General features: G+C 42.1%; 1 protein-coding gene across 1 annotated transcript; it reads left to right on the plus strand.

Annotated features, from left to right (window-relative positions):
* The first annotated feature begins 2,014 nt into the window (after positions 1-2,014).
* LOC124224762 (uncharacterized) lies at positions 2,015-3,707 on the plus strand. The gene is made up of 3 exons (XM_046636967.2): positions 2,015-2,213; positions 2,606-2,676; positions 3,397-3,707. Exons 1-3 carry the CDS (start codon positions 2,176-2,178, stop codon positions 3,705-3,707), a joined length of 420 nt encoding a protein of 139 aa, XP_046492923.2. The 5' UTR covers positions 2,015-2,175.
* Positions 3,708-13,807: the final 10,100 nt, after the last annotated feature.

The following is a 13,807-nucleotide window of genomic DNA, read 5'->3' on the forward strand; positions in this document are numbered from 1 at the left end:
TTTTTTCTTCGGTCCCATCAGGACCGAAAATTTTTTTGGAAAGACAAAAAAAAAAATTCCCTGAAAGTTTGAGCCGTTAATATTAATATTAAGTCCTAGACCAAGGCGTGTAAAGATTTCCCATTGAAAATACACGGAAACTCGGATTTTTTATCTTTAAATTTCTGTAGCTCAGCGGCATTTAATGGCATTGCTTTGACCATAGACAAGTATTTCTCAGAATTAAACGCTCTACAAAAGTGCCCATTGCGGAAACGTCGTAACTCACACCGGCGAGGTAGTACGGGCCACTAAACCTGATTTTTCCATGAAATTCGCGTTTTTTCGCATTTATCTCGTAAACGACAAGAGATACAGAAAATTATTATTAAAAAACAATACATGTGTTTTTAGTAATCTCTATTTTCCATTACTGTCAGAACTTTTCCTCATTAAAAAAACATACGCCCATTTTATATCAGTCTTGACGAGTATTTCTTAAGAATTTTGAGAGATGCGAGATCGGAACGACAAAATTATTTCAGTAGCAACAATGTATGGACCCCTCCCCTTTTCTGATATAGGCAGCCAGTTAAGAGGCTTCACAGTGTTCAGTTTAGTGCCAGCTCTCGAGGTATCAAGATGGTAAGTAAATAACATAATTATTTTACATGTACGGAAAAACCGGCAGGTTTGACACTCGTCTATTTACTTAGATTAAGAAGAGAAATAAAGGGAAGGACCTGTAGTTGTATTTTATACTTTATTTAATTTTCCTTGAATTGGTAAACGTTTTTATTTTTGATTGTATAGGAAGATGTGTGGGGAATTCCCTTCTAATGCCCAAGAATATAGTACACATTTTCGGTTATTTTTTCTTTTTTTTCTTTTGGGAAAACATTTTCCTCAATTTCCAAATATCCTTAATTTTTTGGTATTCAAATCGATTCTTAACAATTTTGCGCAAAGGTGGGATTTTTTAAATAAATTTTTCCGTAATCCTGAAGATATTTCCTATCTGAGACCACTGTCAATAGGCAAGATTCCGGAAATCATAAAATTCCCTTTTTTTCTGATTAAAAAGAAAATCACTGACCAATAAGGCCACTAAAAGCTCGAAATGAAATTCTGAAAAAATTAGAGATGGTTTTTTATATTCGAAGCCTTTAACGTAAAAAATCCGTTTAACGACCATCCTAATAGATATATATTGTATATGGGGCATTCCACGTCAAATTTACAACCCATGTACCTCACCCTCTTCGATTTTGATCATTGTATGATGTTGCAACCACGATTTCAACCGACATAAAACAGTGTCGGAATTTTTTGCAGATTTCTTTAGCCACCACTGAAATAGAAAAAAACTGAAAAACCAATTCCGAAAACGCTTCTTTTAAAATTCTGAAAAAATTCACACTGATTTCATAATTAAAAATATGATTTGTAAGCACGACACGATAATGGGATCGTATTTTAAATCATAAAATCAGTGTGAATTTGTTCAGATTTTTAAAAATGTCGTTCTCGAAATTGGTTTTCCGTTTTTTTTTAAATTTCACCAGTGGCTAGAAAAATCTGAAAAAAATTCCGAGACCCTTGTGGGTCGGTTGCAAGATCCTACTAACAAATTATCAAAATGAGGGGAGGTGAGGTACATTGGTTTCAATTTGATGTGGAATGCCCCATAGATATTAGATTGGTCGTTAAATTGCTTTTTTGCAATTTCAATGTTAGATTGTCGTAGATCGGCTTTAAATATATAAAAAAAAAATTTTTAATCTCTTTCAGATTTTCATTTTGAGCGAAGAAAATCAAGGGCCAGCAGGGTCACTAAGGGCTCAGAATAATAATTTTTAAAAATTAGAGATTTAAAAAAAATATATTTCAAGCTGATCTACGACCATCCAACATTGAAATTCCAAAAAAAGCCATCTAACGACCACCCTTGTGTACATAGTAAAACGAAAGTAATTTTCAGACGAACGGTAAAATCGCTAACCCGCGTACGCAAAATCGTAAGAGTTGAGAAAGAATATCCTGTATCAACATTCCAGTATGCGTTGTCGATTAGCATTTTAATCGTTCATAGGACGAAACAATGGCAGTCGTAATAAACTGGATGCTGCGAACAGAATTATCTCATATTCCTTGTCTTATGTACAGACGAATCCTGTTGACAATTTGGCGACTGAGATGGAGGCGTTAAACCGGATCGTCAACCAGGACAAAATGTGAGTACGCGCACAAATCGATTTGGAAATCCCAAATCAGCGTTTGTTGGTAACCGTTCAACAATCATGTCATCAAATATTCACATCGGAATCTAATAAATTGTAGGAGATGCATTTTTTTTAAACAAAAAAAAATATTTCCTAAACAACGCTTCCGACAATTTGTTACATACCAATTTCAATTTTTCTAACACGCCGATTGAAGCATTTCGAACAATCTATCGTTTCGGATTGTAGATACGACTTTTGTTTCCATAAATAAAAAAATGTTAAGGCCTCTATGCAGAGTCCCCCTTTCTCAATAACAATTGACCCGACATGTTCGCATCCCGACTTATTCCGGTCTTATTCCCTACACCCCATCTGTACAAAGAATATTTTATTCATTGCAGGATGGATGAAAGTACAACGCCTCAACCTGGTGTTGCCTCGGACAGCGCGGAGGTCCCAAAAACTCCGAATCGTAAGTACTTGTGTGATGCATGCGGTGCGCTTTTTTATTCACAATTTCAATATCGGCATTCCAAACATACAGTGGAGCCTTACACATACATAGCTTACACAGTCAATGCTGGAGAAGGTTGTAAGTTTTCCATTCGGTATTGCGAAAGAGTAAGAGGTATAGCAAGCCCTGCTCGCGGATGGATACTTTATGCAATTTGCATATTTAGATTGGTTTTTTAATACAAAGAATACACTTATTTTGTTACCAACTTTAGTAAATCTTCGGCCAAATGTGTAGATTCAGTAAAAGAATCGTCAGAATGCAGTCGTGTAGGGTTGTGGAGTCTAAAAAAAACATTGTACAGTCGCCTGATTTGATTTAGAATTTACTTTTTAAGTCCAGAACTCTAGGCGGGCCCGATCTGGTGATTTTTTATGGAATCTTACGGAAAAGTGGTCTGTCTGGAGACAACAATTTAAAAAAAATTGTTTCATGGAAAATAGAGTTTACAGGGCCGTCAAAATTATGATGCCAATGTTATTAAAAAGAAGATCGAAAACTACAACTTTTACTTTCAATTTTTTTTTTACAAATACTTCAAAGAAAGTTAAAAAGAAATCGGGTGAAGTCATATACGACCTTGTATGGTTTTTTTTTTAATTTTCCACGCGGACCAGCGTAGATGATTGAAGTGGACTGCAATAGGTTACTCTCAGTTGTGTTGTTCTGCTTTTACAGATACCCCGAACGAGAATAAGAAGAAAAAAAAAAATTGGCGATGGTGGGACAAAAAAAAGGCCAGGAAACAAAAAGAAAAAACGTCCGCATCTGCGTCAGATACTCCGCAACTACACAAGGTGGCCGAATCCACCTTGAACCAGCGGGACAAGCGAGTGTCTCGGAACCAGCGGGACAAGCGAGTGTCTCGGAATCCGCGGTTTCGAAAGACTCGCACCGACGGTCCGTCGAAGCAGACGTCTTCGGACCCGCGGACGACGGAGGAACGAGCGTTAGCAGTAGTGGTGAACACGATACTCAATCGTATGTAACAAAAATTGATGCGGTAAAAATAATAACCATACAAAAAAGACTAATAATAATAATGATGATATTCCTGATAGTAATAAGAATAATAATAATATTGGGTAATGACAACATTTATTCTATTTTCTGACGTACGTTCGTTGATTGTTTGGCCAAGTGCACGTCTTCCTAGTGATTGTTCTGTTTGAAATGACAGCACAAGGAGTGGACATGGTGCATTCGACTCCATGTTGACCATTATCCCAACACAACCAGCTTTCGTGCGACATTCTTTACATTGGTCACCCTTTCGTATAGAGCATACGCATTTCATTCGTGGTGCCTACTGAAGAATCCATAAAAAATTCAAGGATATTTTCAGAACATTTTCAGGGTATTCAATGATATTTAGGAAAAGTAGAAATCAACTGCAATGACAATTAATGATACGTGGGTGATTCTACTGATTCCAGACACAAGTCAGGGTCCTCGATATTCGATTCAAACTTTTATGGTAATACATTGTAAACTTCGTCATTTCGGGATATATTTCGAGATATACATGCAAAATTTCTCATAAATATTTGAATCGAGAGTCGACCAGCTAAGTCGAAGTATACTGCAAAAAACAATAAACCGGGAATATATATATATATATATATATATATATATATATATATATATATATATATTCTCTTCTAAGAGCACGCGAGGATTGATCAGCCGACACATGATTGCGAGAAAGATAGCTGAAATTTTTCTGATCCGGGTTACCAAATAACGAAACGGAAAAAAAAAATGGAAAAAAATCTACACGCTCTCGGAATTGTTTTTTTTTCATTCTTTTTTTCTCTTCTCGGTTATCAAAAACACAAAAAAGAGAGCGGGATTAAGCAAGAATATGAAATAAAAAAAAATGTAAGGAAAAAAAAAGTCGGTCTACTCTCACTTTCATTTATTTTCTCTCTTCTGAGTTACCCGTAATGAAAAAGGGGCGGGGATTAAGTAAAAAAAAGAGGCGCCAAAAACGGGGAACAAATCGATTCACTCTCGGTATTTTATTGTTTCAATTATTTGTTCTCTTCTAAAAGGAAAAAATAAGTAAATAAAAAACAAAATAAAAAAATAAACAGCGACCCAGGATCGAACCCGTGTCCCGCAATACCCCACCCTCATGTGGTATCCACTCAGCTGCGCTACAGCTACGTCCATGTACGTCTGTTTGCTTGATATGTTTACGGAGCTTGCTCGGAATTCGCTGATGATTCTTTGGAAGATTCAGTTCGAGAAAAAAATAATTTCCCCCAACCACTTGCCCATTGCACATTTTGCATAAATGTTATCGAGCTGGCTTCGTATATTTTTACATAGACTGCGTGTACAAATATTCGAGAACACCAGGCGTCACATATTTTTATATCAATAAAAGAATAATATTGATTGAAAAAAAAAAAATAAGTATTCGGGCTGGGAATGGTTGATTATTTTGGTTCAGCGTCCGCTAATTGAATCCAAAATTTATCAAATCTGGAGATACTTTTATTCACTGACATTCATAATTGAAACAAGAAAAATCCCAATTCTTGCATTTCTGGAAACATCTGTGCGAGCGGGGACAAGGATGCGATTGGCAACCACTTGCTCGAGCGACCGAGTATATCTATATATACACGATTGTGGGCCACCTTCGGTGCATGGCCGCCTAGGTGTCAGGTCGGAAATGGGCCACCTTCGGTGCGTGGCCGCCTAGGTGTCACGTCGACGCTCCAATCTAGCTGGTATCACGAAAAGCCGAGCGTTGGAGATCTCCCTACTCATCTCTGGTAACCAATATTTGCCACAGGGGGATGGCCTATTTGTGGTGGGGGTCAACCAACCAATCAAAGAAGAAGAATCACTTCACGACAACCGCGAGATCGGCGAGCCGAACTACGACCTCCTTCTGTTCTACGCTTGACCTGGTGAGCGACAGCTGTGTTTTCCGTATCCTCCCGAGTATTCTTTCATCTTAAGCTACCGATCGTTCTTCCTCTCGTCTACCGTAATTTTATCTACCGTTTTTTCATACCCTCCATCGTTGCACTATCGTTAACTTCTTCCTGTAAATTCAAGTCCTTTCCTTCCTTTCTACTTTCGTTTGATTATTCTAAGTTTGATTTGAATTAGAGTCAGTTTGTGTGCCTGAAGTCACCAGCCAAGGTAAGGCTTCTGCCTCTGTATTGTATCGTTACGAAGTTGCTCATAATTTCTATTCTTTCTTATGGTATTTATCGACTTTGTGTGAATCATGGTCCACGGCTGAAAGTTGCAGTAAGCCGCCGTGTGGCTGCATGATTTCGGTCATTTATATTATATTTATTGTTTCTTGGTTGCATCGTGTGATGCAAGTTTTGTGTGAATCATGGTCCACGGCCTAGAGTTGCAGTAAGCCGCCGTGTGACTGCATGATTTCAGTAATTTATTATTTTCGTATCTGAGCGACCTCGTAACTGCCGAATAATTATTTCTTCTGTATTTATGATTTTTCTGATTATTTGTGAATTACTATTAGCCTGCTTCTGTACTTTCTATCGTATTTTGAGCCCTATTGGCTTCATATTTCATGCCATACTTTTTTTGTAATAGTAGTGTGCTTCATATTTTATTTCTGTTATTGCTTATTATATTTTTTATTTATACTTGTGCCTATTGTATCATATATCGAGTTCCTTGGAGTACAACCGAGCGTAGAATCAGCCCCTAGATATTACCGCACTTTTTCTTTATTGCTATTGGCAATTTTGTATTATTTTTGCCTGTTATTCTTTTCTCTGTATTTCGTTAAATTAAGTTCTGCGAATTATTCTTCTGTACTGCGGTGTATTTAGTGTATTTCTTTATTTTGTAAACTCTCCGAAATTCTCACTCTCTCATAATTTTGTATTTTGTATTCTGTCAAAAGTTATGTTTAGGAATTCATTATTCAATTCCTCAAGTCCGTAATAATTATAAATTATCGAATCTACCGTTTATGAATAGTTATACCGAAAGCTATCTAGTCGATCGTTTGCCGACTATGTAAATTGTTAATGAATGTCAATCTTTCGTACTGGTTATAATTTATGGTAAATTCGTCGTATTATCTACCGAACTATCGTTACGTTGTTGTCTACCGATCGCAGTAAAGTTCTCTCGTTCCTAATTGACAGAATAATAATTTTCGTAGCGTCATTTGCAATTTGGGTAAGATCACGTCGCCCAGTGACGTGTAGTTTTAAGTAAACTCTTGCATTATATCGCATCTCCCGACGTATGTTCATTCTTCTCTGTTAACTACCGTCTCTCGTTTTAAATCTACCGTTTACTGCTATTCTACCGAAATTATTATGAACAACGATTGTTTATTTTATTAACTACCGCTGTCGATACCATTTTATTTGCCTGTCTCAACCATGTAAACTTCTCGACAATATATGATCGATTGACCTGTTCATTTTCCTTTTGACTTGAGTTTATTCTTTATTTTGTTATTTTCTTTAATTCTGGAATTACTGTTAGCTGCCTTGAATACCGCCACTCTACCGGGATGTACGCGTACGTACCTGAGCCTAGCCAGCCATACAACGAGTTCTCTATTTATCTCTTTTGTACGGTTTTGTGTTATTTTTATTGATTTGTATTATTGTTTGAAAATCGACGCTAACGCGTCTGGCGCCCAACGTAATTGATTTTGTTATAGTTTGATATTGTGAATAAGTAGAGAATCGCGCCAAAGTGTCAACGGTAAGTCCTCATCCGAGGGTAACAGAATTTAGCGTTACAAATTGGCGCACAACGTGGGGCCACAAAACGCCAGCTACAGAAAAATTTCAGTTAACAATTCAATTGAAAACTTGAGAGAGAATAAGAGAGAGAGAGAGAGAGAAAGAGAGAAATTATTATTAACAAAAGAAACCTCTTCCCGCTTTTATTCAGTCAGTTACTAACACAAAGATTCACGGAGATCTTGAAAAACAGTTGATATTGAGTGACCAATCGACCCAAAATATTTAAATATTCAGCGGACTGAACATCCCGGATTACAGATATTATTCCGACGACGGTATAATCCCTCGCGAGTCTTACTTCTAGCCGACGCATTGTTCGTGGAGAGCAGCGCGCGGCCCAAAACAATTTTTTCTATCGCCCGCTACAGTTGTTGACAACTCACGAGTGAGACCGTATTTCTTGCTCGTGACCGCGTATTGACACTCAGAATCAGCCGTGTGTATGTCGCTCGCCCATCCGTGTTCGTTACAAGCAGTATTGTAAATCGTAAACAATAATACATGCCTTCGTTGCCGTCTGTAAAAGACGCGTGGATATATTTATTAACTGCAGCGGAATTACGTCACGAGCTAAGACAGCGTGCATTATCAGCAGAAGGAACTTTACCGACTTTACGAGATCGTTTAATCCGATTCTACCGAATTCCTCGCGGAGAAATGACTGACCCCGCTACTCCCGATAAAACGGCGCTTGATGCCGAAGCCGGCACATCGTCTTTACAAATACCGACGGACGAAAGACAAAGCCCACACTCGACGCGTGAAATCGGAATAAGCACAGAAAATAATATGTCGTTAAATAATACTTCTCCCGGTAATACGCATGATTTATCGTCAAACCAAAACAGCGCTCCGGCTATCGATATCAGAGATCCTCTGGAACACCGAACGCAAAATATAAACGCTGCGCGAGAACACCTCCCGATACCGCCTAGCTTTACCCCGCGTCGCGAAGCTCCCCCGTTCCATCATATCACGCCGCGGCAACCTTTCGACTCATTCCCGACAGCTCAACCGCCGCGTTTCAATAATAACACCCCAAATACGCTCGCCTTATACGAGGTTATGCGAAAATGGAATCTAAAATTTGCAGGAACGCGTAATGAAGATTCGGAAGCCTTCTTAACGCGAATAGAGGAGGGTAGAACCTTGTTCAATTTACGCGATAATGACATCCTTAACAGTCTCCCGTTTTTTCTTTCTGGAGTAGCTTTATACTGGTTCCGAAGCAAACGACCTCAATGGCACAGTTTCTCCGATTTCGAACGCGCTTGGCGTTATAGGTTCGGTGATCCGAATTTACAGTTTACATTGCGTGAAGAGATCCGTAACCGTACGCAAGGCGAAAACGAGCCAGTCGCCGATTACCTCACATATATGCGTGCGTATTTTAATCGATTAAGTCCCCGATTCTCCCACGACGAGGAGATGGACTACGCCTATCGAAACCTGCTACCACGTTTTCAAGTGTTGATAAGATGGAGAGATCTCGAAGATCTTGATGATTTAGAGGATACCGCCCGACAATTGGAGATGAGTTTTGCGGCAAATAATAAATATCAAGCACCACCGACTCCCGAAAACTCACTGCTACCGGAATCAGCATATCGCGGAACACGCACTAACTCCCGTCAATCGCGATTCGCGTTAGCCAACTTAAATCTAGTGGATGAACCAAACGATAACGTTAATGCTGCGTATCAAACACCTACTCGAGAAAATCGATCAAACTCGAACGTTGATAGAAAACCCCCGGATCCTAGACTTGACACGCGTTATAACCAACGACCACCTGGGAATAATACCAGCAACCGGAATCACTACCGTCAGAATGAAAACCCGAATAACGTTAACTCGCCTGTAACTTCTACCGCTCCGTCTACCGACTCCAATCCATTTCTACCGACTACCGAACAAATAACTGCACGTGCACGTCCCAGATTTGCGTATTACAATTGCCAGCAACCCGGACATCATCAGCGACAGTGCACCGCGCCGCACACAAAATTCTGCTTCACGTGCGGATTGACAGGATACACCCGAGCCACATGTACCCGGTGTGCGGAAAACTATCAGGGGAACCGCGCGCAAGGGCAACCTCGGAACCCAGACCCACAATAGAGCCCGAAACCTCGCTCGAACAAATTGTCAGACCTTGTTCTTTATCTACCGAGATTAATGATACTACCGAAATTAATAATACTACCGAAACTATTAATACTACCGAAATTATTAATATTACTACCGGTCCATCTATTGAACAAACTGACTTCTGCAGTCCAGTCTACCCGCTTCACGGGAAACCACTGTTATTTTTGATTCTCAAAATATGCGACTTACGGGTAACGGCTTTATTTGACTGCGGCTCATCACGAACCTTTGTAAATTTAAAAACTTCGGTATTGATCGAATCGAGAGGTTTCCTAATTCAAAAATCTCATAGCGGAGCAGTCGTAACGGCCGCCGGCCGAAAGGCTGACGTCACGGGTGAAGTAATCGTGCCGATAGAATTGGAAGGGACTACCCGCGATATTCACGTTCGCGTTATACCTTCCCTTAGCTTTGATTGTATAATAGGTCTAGATTTCATTCACACATTTGATATAATAGTAGATTTTACAGAACCTAACTGGTTATTCAAGTATAATTCTCCCGTAACTTATAAATTTCAAAACGCACTCCCGATTTACTCCCGATACACAATGTAACGGAATTGTAGCTCTGAACGACGAGCAAACCGTCAAATTACGGAATTTACTAAAAACAGAGATAGCCCCAGCGTCCGATAAAATAGGTACGACTAATTTGGCCACCCACCACATAGACGTAGGTGACCATCCCGCGATTAGGCAACGAGCGTATCGAGTATCGCCGAAAATACAAGAAGCTATCGTTGACGAGGTTGACAAAATGCTCGCTAACGGAATTATCGAACCCTCACACAGCGAATGGGCAAGTCCGATTGTAATGGTTAAAAAACCAAATGGCTCCTACCGTTTTTGTATTGACTTCCGGCAAGTAAATCAGGCATCCAAAAAGGACGCGTATCCGCTACCGCGAATGGACAGCATTCTGGACAAACTCCGATCCGCCCGATATATTTCAACTATCGACCTAAGTCAGGCATATTTCCAAATTCCTTTAACTCAAGCGAGTCGCGAAGTAACCGCTTTCATTGTTCCCGGTAAAGGACTTTTTCATTTTACGCGAATGCCTTACGGATTAACCGAAGCACCGGCTACGTTTCAACGGTTGTTAGATCGCTTAATTGGACCAGACATGGACCCATACGCTTTCGCCTATTTGGGTGATATTATCATCGCCACAAAAACATTTGACGAACACCTTGAGTGGTTACGACGCGTTTTACGAACTATCCGACACGCGAACCTCACGGTCAACCCTGATAAATGCGAATTTTGTTGCTCTGAAGTTAAATATCTCGGCTTCCTAGTTAACGAATATGGATTACAAATAGATCCAGACAAAATAGCTCCCGTTGTAAATTATCCGGTTCCACATACGGTGAAACAACCACGTCGATTTTTAGGAATGGCTTCTTGGTACCGAAGGTTTATTCCAAATCTCGCCTCGATAACCGAACCACTGACGCGGCTCTTGCGAAAAACCCAATCATGAACTTGGGCTGAATCGCAATCTCTCGCTTTCAAAGAAATTAAAAATCGACTAACTACCGCTCCAACGCTATCGTGCCCCGATTTTAATAATCCTTTCGTCGTACAAACTGATGCTAGTAATTGCGGACTAGGCGCTGTCCTAACTCAAACCGACCAAGACGGAGAGCACGTAATCGCATACGCAAGCAGAACCCTATCGGATGCCGAAAGGAAGTACTCCGCTACCGAACTAGAATGCCTCGCCGTTATCTAGACAATCGGTAAAGTCCGCCCCTACATCGAAGGGTACCATTTCACGGTCGTGACCGACCATAGCAGCCTCCAATGGCTTCACAAGCGAAAGAATCCTACCGGTCGATTAGCTAGATGGTCACTTGAATTACTTGGCTATGATTTCACTACCGTATACCGCAAGGGCGCCTTGAATCACGTGCCAGACGCACTCTCCCGCATCCCGGAACCTGATGTCGCTTTAAATTTATTTTCTACCGCCGATGAAGCTACCGCCACTATCGTACCAGATCAACTAACCTGGTACGACCGCCGGAAACGCGACGTCGAAAACACTCCCGGAAAGTTCCCGGATTGGAAGGTAGAAACTGGTCACCTATACGTTCGACGCACAGACCCCTTAATCGGCACGTTAGTACAAGGCTTAAACGCCTGGAAATTAGTCATACCCGAAGAGCAACGCGAAACCGTTTTACAAGAAGCTCACGATGACCCTCAGTCCGGTCATCCGGGAATAGAGAAAACCTACCGCCGTTTAGCTACCCGTTATTATTGGCCCGGAATGTACCATACCGCTACCGAATACGTGAGAAAGTGCGACACTTGTCAAAAATGTAAAGTGACCCAAACTGCCCCCGCGGGTTTAATGGGAAGGCGCGTCGTAGAACAACCTTTGATCGTCGTAGCAGCCGACATAATGGGACCATTTCCCCCGAGTAAATCTGGCTTTGCGTACGTACTGGTAATGCAAGATCTCTTCACCAAATGGATTGAATGCGCTCCCCTTAGAAAAGCTACCGGACAAAAGATTAGCGAAACTTTCAAAGACTTAATACTATCGAGGTGGGGAACTCCCCAAATATTACTCACAGATAATGGGACCGAATTTAATAACCGTACAATCAAGGAACTTACGGAGGCCCATGGCATAAAACATACCACGACACCGCCGTATCATCCACAAGCCAACCCGGTCGAAAGGGTTAACCGCGTTCTAAAGACCATGATAGTTACCTTTTTGAACGACGATCACCGAGAATGGGACCGACACCTCTCAGACTTCCGATTCGCGTATAACACCGCGCACCATACCTCACTCAATACAAGTCCCGCTTTCCTAAATCTGGGCCGCGTACCCGAACTGATTAATTCCTATCGACGATCAGCTACCGATAAAATCGAGATAGAACCCACACCTCCGAAATTATGGGCAGAGCGAATGACACATATCCAACTACTTAGGGACTGGGTCACGGAAAACCTTGACGACGCCTTCGCTAAGCAAGCGCGATACTATGATCTCCGACGGCGAGATCAAGCCTTCACTGTGAACGACCTTGTGTTAAAACGACAGCACACGCTGTCGTCTGCTACTCAACATGTTGCTGCCAAAATGGCACCGAAATTTAGTGGACCCTACCGAATCTCCCGTTTTCTCTCTCCGGTGGTGGTTGAACTACGACAGGTAGATGGGAATAATGTAGTGGGGAAAGTGCATGTAAAAGACTTAAAGACCTATAGAACTTAGCCTTCGTAACTTGACATACTAGATCATGAGAGACGAGGTTCCACCGCCTGCTTATGTCCTGCGCGGCTGGCGCCGACTGGAACGTTTTGCCGAGTTTATTGGGCTCCTACCGATGTGGTACCCCGACCTCGCTCGCGAGATCCATCTTGCCTACATCGAGGCCGATGAAGACTACCGGGCATTTCAATCGGCCCAAGCGGCCCGGGGAACCGTGCGGGAGATGCCAGAGGGCGTGGACCAGGCCGTCCAAACCACACCACCGGCTGAGACGGTTGCCTGCCCGCCGTGCTGCTGCCGCTGTCGCGATCCCGATCCCGCTACCGAACCGACTGTCACCATCCCGCTTGTCTCACCTCTGTCCCCCTTCACTCCTCATCCTTCTCCCTAGCCTCTTCTTTCGAAGTGAGCGACAAGCTGGAAGGTTTATCAGACGAGACCCCGCTACTACCGGCTAGCAGCAAACCGCGGCGAACGGTCACCTTCGCCGAGTCCGGGGCCGTCAAAAAGAGCACGGCCAGACCACCACCACCGCGGTCTGAGTCGCTGGATTTCGGTTTTACGCCGAAAGTCCGCACAGACAAGCCTAAGGCCGCAGCAGCGCCACCACCTACACCACCTACACCAGCACCAGCGCTCGTCCCGGTAGTACGCGACCCCCGGGCGTGCTGTAATTGTGATGAGGTGGGGCACCTGGCCAGACAGTGCACGAAGCCGAGGCGGAAATTTTGCTACGGATGCAAACAGCCCGGCTTCACCAAGGCGGAATGTCCTCGATGCCGCGCCGGTTGGGCGCTTGACTTCATGGAACGATACCAGGTCCGGCCCCGGAAGGCGGACAATATTGGATAAGTTTAATGTGCGTTCACCCTGTACGAGCCAATGAGAGCTCAAAGAGCGCGCATGCGTGAGAGTGTGAGAGACTG

This window comes from Neodiprion pinetum, chromosome 1 (assembly GCF_021155775.2).
Source record: "Neodiprion pinetum isolate iyNeoPine1 chromosome 1, iyNeoPine1.2, whole genome shotgun sequence".
NCBI classification, from domain to species: domain Eukaryota; kingdom Metazoa; phylum Arthropoda; class Insecta; order Hymenoptera; family Diprionidae; genus Neodiprion; species Neodiprion pinetum.